Source organism: Pituophis catenifer, unplaced genomic scaffold, assembly GCF_029215685.1.
Source record: "Pituophis catenifer annectens isolate HBS135680 unplaced genomic scaffold, rPitCat1.0.hap2 SCAF_6, whole genome shotgun sequence".
Lineage (NCBI taxonomy): Eukaryota > Metazoa > Chordata > Lepidosauria > Squamata > Colubridae > Pituophis > Pituophis catenifer.
The window spans coordinates 62,709,851-62,721,865 of NW_027256886.1; the positions used below are offsets into that span (position 1 = coordinate 62,709,851).

Here is a 12,015-nt window from a genome sequence, read left to right on the forward strand (position 1 = left end):
TTAATAATGGACAAAATGTGTACCACATAACATACACAAAAATATACTTTAAAAAAATGTTGCATTTTTGGTAACATAGTTCTTAATATAGCAGTAGCATAAATTACATTGCTCTTAAATATCAACATACAGTGAAACAGATATTAATCCTTTAAGTCTGCCTTGTATGAGGTAATTCTGCCAATCAAAATTTTTGTCAAATCATATTTACTGATTGCATTTATATTCTACCTTTTTCTGAGACTTAAAAAGCCACAGGCCCATATAATTTTAGTCTCCTCGCCATAACTCTTGTTGAGAGAAGATTGTTAACCCTTTGAAACTATCTGTGATCCTGCTACAATTTACAATATGACCAGAGTTTCATTTAAGTGTTATTAATAGATATTGAAATTCTGATTAAATGGACAATACTCACAAGATATGAGTCATTTACACATTGATTCAACACTTACCACCTTTGTTGGAAAAAAATGTAAGGCCTCTAGAGTAATCAGCTCTCTTGTAGAGAGGCTGGGTCTCATGTTTCAAGCAATGAGATAGATGATGGCTGGTGTGAGTTTAGAACAGCCCTCCATCATCATCATCATCATCATCATCATCATCATTATTATTATTATTATTATTATTATTATTATTATTATTATTATTATAAAAGTACACATTACAGGTAATCCTCGACTTACGACCACAATTGAGCCCAAAAATTATGTTGCTTAGAGAGAAATTTGTTAAGTGAGGTTTGTCCCATTTTGCTACATTTGTTAAGTGAATCACTGCAGCTGAATTAATAACCACGGATGTTGGGTGAATCTGGCCTCCGCATTGACTTTGCTTGTCAGAAGGTTGCAAAAGGTGGTCACATGACCCTGGGACATGGCATCTGTCATAAATATGAACCAGTTTTCAAGCATCCGATGTGGGGATGGTGCAACAGTTAAAGTGCGAAAAATGGTCGTAAGTCACTTTTTTTGGTGCCATTGTAACTTCAAACAGTCACTAAATGAACTGTTGTATGTCAAAGATTACCTGTACTCTGACAATTTCGTCTAGAGAAAAAAAATCAAAAGTCTGTTTTGAAAAACTGGAAACCTTACATGAATTTTTGTTGATACAAGAATAGATCAAATTGGATGTTTTGTAAGTTAAAGAATGAAGAGAACGAGAAAAGATAAAGTTTGTACCATAGTTACTTGATAGAAAGAAGGGTGAAAGGTAAATTGTATTTTTTCCCCCACTTTTTCTTTACGTTCTAATTTTTTGTTTGTTTTGTATAATTTTACTGTACCCTGAGGAATAATTAGTGTGATCTTATTCAAGGTGTCCTATTCAAGTCCTTTTCAATCTTCAGATGCCTAAGACTTTAATGTGTAATGTATTCATTTTATCTTTTAAGTTTGTTATATACAGGAGTTTGAAAATTGTCTTAATGACAGTTGATTTAAGCTTTAGCTCTTTCCACCAGTGTTATTCTGTTCTTGACAATTTTTCCAATTCCTTACATTTAAGAATCATTTATTCTATTGGGAGAATGATCTATCAATACTTTTTTACCTAGGACACATACTTTCACTTCCCGAAGTCTTTGTAACATGCAGACCACAAATATGGAGCAAGGAGGCAGAAGTCTTAACCTGTCTTTATCCTATGAGGATACAAAAAAGAAAATAAAGTATAATAAAGAAAAACATTATAGAGATAGTTGCAGATATTTAGATGATTCACCACAAAAAAACCCATACACCAGGGGTGTCACTTGATTTCATTGAGGGCCACATCAGGGTTGTGTTTGACCTGTGGGGGCGTGGCCAGGGGGGCATGGCCAGCTCGACGTCACTCGTGTCGGGGGCACCTGTGTTGACCCAAGTGCTAAGGCAGGACTTCCCTCCCTCTTATTATAATCTTCTTTCCTTCCTTTTCTTCTTCTTCCTTCTCCTCTTTCCTTATTTTTTCTTCCTTGCTATCTTCCCATCTTTTTCTTTCTTTTCTCTTTCCATTTCTCCTTTCCTGTCCCTTCTTGCATGCTCAAATGCAAAAGGGGAAACATTTCTCCTTTTGTTTTTAGTTTGTTTAGATAGCCCTCTGCCAGCAAAAACTATGCCGGGGGGGGGGGCTGTTTTCGCTGGCAGAGGCACCGTGGGCAGGACCTTTGCTGTTTCCAGGGGAGGCCCGCAGACCAGATCTAAGCACCCCGTGGGCCAGATATGGCCCGCAGGCCTTGAGTTTGACACCCCTGTCATACACCTTTAATGCTAAAAAAAAGGTTAGAAGAAAATGGAGGTAATTTTGATATATCAACATATCTACTGATTAGGTTGGATACTTACAGAAATATGTCCGCAGAAGTTAAAACTAAAGGAGAGCTCTCTCTCTCCCTCACCCTCTTTCTAAACAAATAAGTTATAATTTGGTTGGCTTGTTTACATATTATATGAATAAAGTCATTGAATAAACTTTGGTTTCTGTTAAGGTCATAAGCCACAATATAAAAACATGATTGTTTGTTAAATTACTGATTGAAAGTATGACTTAGCAAATGGGAAGTGGGTTTTTTGTTTCTGATGTATTGTGGTTAGTGTTTCTGCTCTATCCAAACCTTAATCAGAATTTCTCATTTTGGCCGGGAAATTCTGGGAGGAGTTAAAAGTCCACAAATCTTAAATTGACAAAGTTAGGAAACACTGGTCTAAACATCCCCAGAAAAATATGCCTCTTGATTTCTTTCCATAATTTGGTTGGGTTTTTTAAGGCATAGGACATACTTGATTCTATTTTGGTTTGCTGTTTGTTTGTGATCCAGAGTCATATGGTCTAGGTAATTTTTAAATACTGTTAACTAAACATCTGGATAAGATGAGTAAGAAAAGAGAAATAGTGTCTAAATAAGCTGTCAAATGGTAAGAGGTAGTCATTAACTGAAACTAGTGAAGCAGGAAATATGGGGATTGTTCAAACATGATAGCATAATCTGAATCAAATCTGAGAGCCTGTTAAGCGAAACACGGAACCAGTGGAGATACGGTATGTTTTTCATATGTTTACCATTTGCTGGGTGAACTCGGGTAACAGTTCTGTAATAATGATACCCCCTCAGTGGCATCATTTTTCCCTTAATGAAAAGGCTACTTTATCTGGGCTGCCAAAATTCAGATGTTGGATGGTCGCATGTTTTGCTACCCAGATATTGCATTGGTTGTATTGATTGCTATTTAAAAGAAAACCAGATATCTAAAGATAGAAACCCTGAGGGGAAGGGAAGGTTTTCTTTTTTCTTTGCAATCCATTATCTTTATATATTCAATATAAGCCTTCTAGTGTATCTAAGAAGTAGCTGTCTAGATCCTTGCTATAGATACAACACGATGATTTGGCAAACTATTCTTTTTTTTTTTTTAATTTGATTTATATGCCGCCCTTCTCCGGAGACTCAGGGCGGCTTACAATGCTTTAAGCAATATTACTATTGCTTTTACTATTACTATATCTGCAGTTAATATTGCTGTCTTTCTGAAACAATCAAGCATTTATTTCACAAATCTAGGATGTCTGTGTAGAATTTCAGTATTTTTGAATACTGAAGTCTTCCTTGGATTGAATTATCATTGGAAAATGCTTTTTGTTGCTGTGCTTTTCTTTGTGATAATTAACATAGCATTTTCTGTGAAGTAGAAGATTTTGCATTTTGACTGTTCTAGTTTTGACCTTACTTTATCTGAGATAATAAAGCATAGATTAAGGAGTTGCTATGTTAAGGTTTAGAGCCGGAAATTGACTATGGAGAAGGAAAAAATTCAAGGCCAATCAGGAAGCAAAATCATAACTATAAAATCCTTGAACATTATCTAATCTCTGTGTATAATCCCTTCCTCTATCTCTCACACTATTTCTTTATTATATTCTGTTAGATAAGTAGAATCACTATTATATTGACAGTTCTAATATTATTAGCCTTTTGGCTAAAAATATCCAAGAATAATGGGTTAATAATAATCAACAAACCTTAAATGCTAGGGCAGCAGCAGAATGATTAGAAAATGAGAATAGTTTTTTTTTTATTAAAAGTTTTCGTACATGAAGATTTTAGAGGATTTAAACAAAGCACCAGTCAAACAAGGAAGAAATTTGTGCTTTTAATTTTTTTCCCTTATAGTGGTAAAATAATGTTACATTATCATTTCTTTTAGTTCCCTTAATCTGATTATATGTGCTCTCTACCTAAATTATAAAAATAATTTAAGCATCTTTGTGATGCTGCCATCTGTGTATTTATGTAGGGTTCTCCCCCCCCCCCTTTCATTTTGTTCACTCTATAACACTCAAAGCATTAAGTTCATCAGGGTATTTTCTGCTACAATTCTTTCTCAATGAACATTAAAAGAATTTTTTTTTCTAAGCACTCAGTGTTGTAACAACATTACAATTCTAGTGAAACTGTTAATCCTTAAATCCATTCTTCTATAGCAGTGGTTCTCAACCTTCCTAATGCCGCGACCCTTTAATACAGTTCCTCATGTTGTGGTGACCCCCAACCAGGAGTGGTTCTAAATTTTTTTACTACCAGTTCTGTGGGCGTGGCTTATTTTGTGGGCATGGCTTGGAGGTCATGTGACTGGGTGGGCGTGGCTAGCTGGTCATGTGACTGAGTGGCCATGGCTATGTGTATAGGGACTACTCAGAGGGCTGAAAAAAGTCATTTCTGACAGGTCCTCGCACTTTTGACTGGTCCTCACACTTATGACCATCCTCACATTTATGCCCATGCAGCATTCTTAACAACCATGTCACTCATTTCACAACTGCTTCTCTTCACCATGGTGACAAGATAGGGAAAAAACGTAAAATGTGAGGACAGTCGTAAGTTCGAGGACTGGTCAAAAGTGCGAGGACCAGTCAAAAATAACTTTTTCAGACCTCTGAGTAGTCCATATACACAAAAGGACTACCCAGAGGGCTGAAAAAAGTGATTTCTGACAGGTCCTCGCACTTTTGACCGGTCTTTGCACTTATGACTCGTCATCATTTATGCCCATTGTAGCATTCTTAACAATGTGTTACTCATTTCACAACTGCTTCTCTTCACCATGGTGACAAGATAGGGCAAAAACATAAAATGTGAGGACAGTCGTAAGTTCGAAGACTGGTCAAAAGTGCGAGGACCAGTCAGAAATAACTTTTTCAGCCCTCTGAGTAGTCCATATGCATAAAAGGATACAGCAATAGAGAGGGATGAAGGAAGGGAAGGGAAATTAGAATAGGAGTGAAGGTAAGAAAGGGAGGAAGAGAGGAGGAGAAGGAGAAAGGAAGAGGAAGTAGGCAGGAGAAGAAGAGGGGGAGGAAGAGAAAGTAAGAAGGAAAGAAATGAGAGAGGTGGTAGGTTTGAGGAGAAAGATTGCTGTACAATAAAAAAGATGAAAGGGAAGAAAGCCAACCCCAAACAAATAAAGATATTAAGATAGAGAATGAATTGTTAAACTTTAAAGAATAAAAGAGAACAAATATGAATAAATAGCAATAATTAGAAACACACATACAAACATACAATGTATTTTCTTTGAACAGAGTATTTGGCCGGTTCATAAATTTAAACAGTGTTTAGTCATTTCAATTAAATTTACAATTTCTTTATTTCCTTTTTGCCATATTTATTCCTCATCTATTTTTGTAAAAAACCAATATTACCCTTCATCCTCATTTCTAATCTTAATAAAATTCAATTTTTCCCTTCTATTCTATATTATACCCCTTCCCATTGTCATCTATTTTTATATCCATCCTCACATTGGTTAATTATGTAATATTACAGTTGTTTAATATAAATTCAACATTTTAATATAAATCAATTAGTTATATAACTACCTTTTTTGTATATTAATCAATATGAACATGAATATTCCAATTATTTCCATGCAATCCAATTTCTTACAACTCAATTAATTATATTTGCCAATAATAATAAACCAAATAATTTCCCCCATATATTCCTCCAAACCACAACTTAACCATTTCTGCTTTCAACACAATATACAATTAATAGTATGTCAATTATTACAATTCCCTAGTTAAATAGAGCTTTTTTTCTTTTGTGTTTTAAAATCTCCTCTTTTTCCCTAAATTTCCCATTGTTTGCACCTACCTTTTTTGGTGAGGAAAAAGAAAAGAAATCTGCCTGCCTAATTTTCCAACGTGCAAAGCCAACAGCCTGCTTTACTTTCTGTTTCGTTTTTCAGAATAGCTAGGGGGAAAAAAAATCAGCACTCTTTGCAAGCAAGGAGCAGAGCCATGAGCAAAACAGCTGAGAGCAAATCAGCTGAGACTCGGGAGCCGATCTAAGCAAGGGCTAATTAGCCTATGCTGAAGCTCCGTGGGCCAATAAAATTACAAAAAAACACCGAACCATTTGTTAAATTGCTGGCTCCCCCGCCCCTCACCCACCACTATTTATTGGCAATAAATAATGGTGCGGAGGGGCGGGGCAAGGGTTCGGCTGCACCACTGGCTATAGGGCGGCCCTTTGAAGCCCCGCGGCAAGAATTTAAACAGTTTTTTTTCCTCTAGCCATCAGAGGCAGCAATAGATTGGGAGTGGGCGGGGTAAACAAACGGCCAACAGTGATCCAACAGAGCAGAGAGTGAGGGTGAGTGAAGGCGTGGGGGGGGCGAGAGAGGGCTTTGGCGACCCCTGTGAAATGGCCGTTCGACCCCCAAAGGGGTCGCGACCCCCAGGTTGAGAACCGCTGTTCTATAGCATTAAGTAGATTTATTTTAACCCCCTCATGACATAGATTTTGCAAAATAGAAAGCACATACTGAAAATATAGTTAGCATTTCAACTTTACAAAATCTACAAGTGAATACCTTTTCAGGTTAAAAGTTCTTGAATACTTTAATTTTTTTAATGAAAAAGTACTTTATTATATGCTATTACTCTCAAATAAGAATAAGACCTGAATAAGTGATCAACTCAAGGTGATTCTAGGCAACTTACAGAAAGGTCAACAAAACCTAACAAAAAGAATGCAAACTACAATTTATAAATAGACAAATAGGAATAAAATAGGAATCCAGACAGAAATGCAACCATCATTCAGTAAGGCCACGACATACAACAACATGTTTCCAACATTTTTCAGGGGAAAAGCCAGATCCTCACAGTGTTTATGGAGATTCTCAGTCATCCAAGTCATGGTTGTCCCAAAGGTGCTTGTTCAAGAGGCAACTGGAAGTTCTTGTTTTTCTTTGAACACATTTTGGATCTCATCCAAGAATTTTCTTTAGCTCTGATCCTTACATCCTTTCTAATAGCTGGCAGAATTGGGACCAATCTTACATTGAAATAAAGATTGTTCCATAAGATAGATTCCACTATGTAGAAGGCAAGCCATATGCATCCAAAGATGGCATTGTTTGAGTGAAGGAACCCAGAGAACACCTTTCCTGTCAAAGCATGTGAGAACCATATAACCTGAAAAGAAGGTGGTCCCTCAAGTAGGGCTTTAAGTAGGTGATAAATAGCATCTCGATTTATACCCAAAAACAGGATGGATAAACATTGATGGTTATTTTTTTAAAAAAAATTAAAAATCAGATTTTTTTTATTTAAATCAGATTTTTTTTTTATTTTTATCAAATTTATTTTAATAAAATACTTTTGGAGTAAAAATCTATCTAAAGATAGTTTTCTATTTAAGATACATTAATAATTTAGTTTATTCAGCATGAAATAGAGCTTAGTTATGTAGCATGAGGCTGTATATTCTGCAATATTGGGACTGTCAGTCAACAGCAGGTCAGAGGAGGAGCTGCTGCAGGACAGAGATGACAGTTGCTCTTTAAAGATTATTATTTAAATCGAGTTGATTTAAATCAAGCCTTTTTACTAGTAATTTTAATCATTTAAATCAACTTAATTTAAATCAAATCCACTATGCTAGCCAATACAGCGTGTTGAGTAGTAGTATGTGAGCATAGCAAAAAGTACTATAACTACCTGCATTGCGGTATTCTGGACCAGCTATAGCTGGTGTTCAAGGCAGCCCCATGTAGATTCACTGCAGTGATCCAATGGAGAGATTTAGTTAGTTAGTTAGTTAGTTAGTTAGTTAGTTAGTTAGTTAGTTAGTTAGTGTATGGCATCTGCAGAAGTCATGCAATCACTGGTATACATATTATATAAATATATAAAGGTATGTGAACAATACAATCTAGGAGATAAAATCTTAAATTAAGATAAAATCATAATAAAATCACCATAATAAGAGGCCACAGAATTGCAATGGGATGAATGTTATAATTTGATATCTAAGGAAGTTAAGTTATTCCCTAGTATGATTTGATTGCTTATTTGTACCCTATGACTATCATTAAGTATTGCACCTTACGATTCTTAATGAATGTATCTTTTCTTTTTATGTACACTGAGAGCATATGCACCAAAGACAAATTCCTTGTGTGTCCAATCACACTTAGCCAATAAAGAATTGTATTGTATTGTATTAACCATCTAACTGGTTCTGGTGTGGCTCCAATTAGATCATCCCAGATGCCTTGACATTTCCTGAGGAGACATTCTTGAACTATATCTGTTATGGTTTGTTCTGGAGCACCAGTGTCACATTGCAGGATCTCTGTCATTCTCCATTTAAAGAGCTTTGCCTTAGTTCTGGCACGGCCTGTATAATTCATTCAGGTGACTCCATATTTTTCAGGGCAACTAAAAATGAAGAAAGAGGTTTTGTTGGAACTACTTTCTGAAAACCACAAACTCAAAGTGGTTTTGTTGGATCTGTGTGATCTGTTTGGTTGTGGTTATTAAAAGTTGTCCATATTAACAGAGCATCTGAAAGCCGATACGCATGGCAACCACAAACTGGATATTGCATCCCTCACTGTCAAAAACTACATAGGCAGCTATTAGGCTACAGCAGAAAAACTCATTGACAAAAGATATTTAACCCCAATTGGGAGTGACTAAAGATGAATGTAGTGAACCATGGAAACTCCAGAGTCACCAAAAAGTCTGTCCATGACAAGGGTCTGGTAATAAGATCAGAGTTTGAAAAAAGTTAAGAAAATCATTGATTTTCTTTCATAACAATGTAGAATGGTTATAACATATTAATTTGTCCTAGATTATAAATTATAAATGATCTATATTTTATTTTTACAGCTGACATTATCTCAACGGTTGAATTTAATTACTCTGGAGATCTTCTGGCAACAGGAGACAAAGGTGGCAGAGTGGTTATATTTCAAAGGGAACCAGAGGTGAGTAAAAAAGTGGTGTTTCAAACTGTTTTATAAAGTAATGTTGTAACATCATAATCAAATGTCATTGTTTATGCTGACACATATCTTTAAGAATTTTAAAGGTATTTTTTATTTAAAATTTAAGTTAATGAACTAGGCAAACCAGTAACATTTTTTTCTATGAACATCTTTTATACATAATTATTTTTCAGATCATTATTTTTAAATAGGTATTGCATACATAGAATTTGTGTTTATTTGCAAATAGAAGACTGGGAATAATAGAGTAATTAAAATATATTAAAGAAAAAGCATGCATATAGACTTCCTATAATGTCATATGTTGCAAGAAATGTTATAAAGAATAAGCATGCACAAGGATCTTCTATAATGTCAGTTTTACTATGCGTGCATTTGCCTTTGCCTCTGTGTCATACAAGAAAACTTTCCTTTGCATCTCACTAGAGCCAGAGATGTGCAATAAAATTCAAGATACATCTTTATTACAGAATTAAAAAAATATGTGGTCATCCAGATGTTGCTGAAATATTGTTTTGACAGTATTTGCAATTACTACAAACTGTGGTAATATTGTAGTTCAGTGATAACTAGAAAAGTTTTCAGTTCCCCATCCCCAATTTATCTGTTTATAACATTGAAATTAAGAATTAGAGGTTTTGCTCCATCTGATTCATTATAACGTTTAATTTATTAGAATGTATACTATTTGTTTTCTGTTCACACATTTGTTTCCTTGCAGAATAAAAGCCGTCCTCATTCAAGGGGAGAATATAATGTTTACAGTACCTTTCAGAGTCATGAACCTGAGTTTGACTACTTGAAAAGTCTAGAAATTGAGGAAAAAATTAATAAAATTAGGTGGTTACCACAACAGAATGCTGCTCACTTCTTATTATCTACAAATGGTAAATATATTTTATTTACATAATAGTGTTGTACATACTTTAATTGCATGTGATAACTTCCATATTAGTACTTCCTCATTTTTGAATTTCTAATGTAATTGTAATTAACATGTATTTGTATCTGCTCATAAGCATTCAATAGAGCATGTTTCCCAATAAATGACTGTAAGCCTAAATAGAATGTTGGGTTAATGTTTGATGGACTTATCAGTTTGAATTCTAGATTTTCCTACCATCCTTAAACATTCAGAATAATATTATATTGAAAATAACCATATTCCTTCTGGGCTGTTCTTGATTGTAGGCTTTTATTTTTTTCCTTAATGGTTCATGAAGTATCTTGCTCCCAGTCAAATTTCCACATGTGCTTAAATTATTCTGATTGCTACATGTTTTGGTTTTGTGCACTTCCCAAGTTGTGGAATTTGAAAGAAAGTAACTACAAAATTTATTTCAAGCTAATCTATTTTATTCTTTTTCTCAGAAGCCCATTGTCCCTTGTAACAATTTCATTTCCATACCAAATATGAGGACCCAGTTTGTGGGGGCAATAAGCTGACTTTGTATAAATATACAAAAGTATGAAGGCTATTGCTTGACGCATTGTAAGCCGCCCTGAATCTCCGGAGAAGGGTGGTATATAAATCAATTTTTAAAAAAAAAAAAAATAACACCCCCTCAGCAAAAGCAGAAGTGAATATCTAAATTTGAAATTTCAAATCAGATATTTGCTAGTAGAAAAGCACAATAAAATGTCTATTTTACAGAAAAGAAATTAATGACAAAGTATATACCCTGTAATAAAATTTCTCTTTAAAGTTCCCTTTATTCACAAATCCACATCTAAGGAGGAAACCCATTAATATGTTTCACAGAAAAAAATTCATGTTGTATAAAATCATTAAGGAAATCTAGAAACATATACCCCACATTTACAAGTGTATCTTTAAAAAGCTTTTTCCCTTAAACAAAGTACCACAGCATTAATGGAATACATACTCCTACAAATAACACAAACCAAAGAATTCTTTGTAGCTGCTAGTATATTTTGAACGTCATTTGAGTACTGCAGGAGAAAGAATGAGTTTAACCAAACCTTTATTATTCATGTTTTTTGTAATCTAATACCCCTCCATCCATAACTTTTAGGTGCAAAGAAAAAGTCTTTGTGAGGACATGGGTTACCATGGCCTCACCTCTGGTTCCCTAATGTTGTATGGTGCTAGAGAGTGTTCAGTTTGTGCCACCTGCGGCCTTACCTATGGTCAGGGGAGGTAAACAGAGAGTTGGTGTGGTTGGGTCACTCAATCCCTTGACCATGACTTGCCTCCTCTGTTCACCCCATGTAAACACCTTTGACTGATGCTGATATTGCTTCTCATACTGCTGTTACTGGAGCAGCCCTGTATGAGGTGGGTATGTCATGTACTCCACTTGTAACTTGCTCTAATGCTCCTATGGCTTCTCTGATGCTTCTGGGTTCCAATCCTCTTTTGAAGGATCATTCCATTTCATGTTCACAGCTACTGCTATTTTGTGCTTCTCTGCTGCATCAAAATTCTTCATCTTATACTATTGCAGAATTTTTATCGTTTAGTTGGCGTGGTACTGAGATGGAGATGATGGCTATTCTAGCTGCATATCACCTACAACTTACTTTGGAACCCCTGACCTCTTTCTGGTGTTTGTGGTTGCCAATTCATCAATTTAATTTCCATTCATAGTGTGGCCAGGAGCCCACCTGGCTTTGCTTAAAGCTTCTAACTAACAGTTACACTGTCACTTGCTCTGTTACCCTAGCACTGACCTTATGGTTTAATTGCACATTGTTTCTTTTACTCTGC

General features: G+C 35.3%; 1 protein-coding gene across 3 annotated transcripts in view; it reads left to right on the forward strand.

The window, feature by feature from the left end:
• Window positions 1–12,015, forward strand: part of PPP2R2D (protein phosphatase 2 regulatory subunit Bdelta) — a 42,539-nt gene that overhangs the window by 13,933 nt on the left and 16,591 nt on the right. For all 3 annotated transcript variants that reach the window (XM_070945314.1, XM_070945315.1, XM_070945317.1), the window contains exons 3-4: window positions 9,166–9,263; window positions 10,006–10,171. In XM_070945314.1, the coding sequence (XP_070801415.1) occupies window positions 9,166–9,263; window positions 10,006–10,171 (264 nt within the window). The remainder of the gene's footprint in view (window positions 1–9,165; window positions 9,264–10,005; window positions 10,172–12,015) is intronic.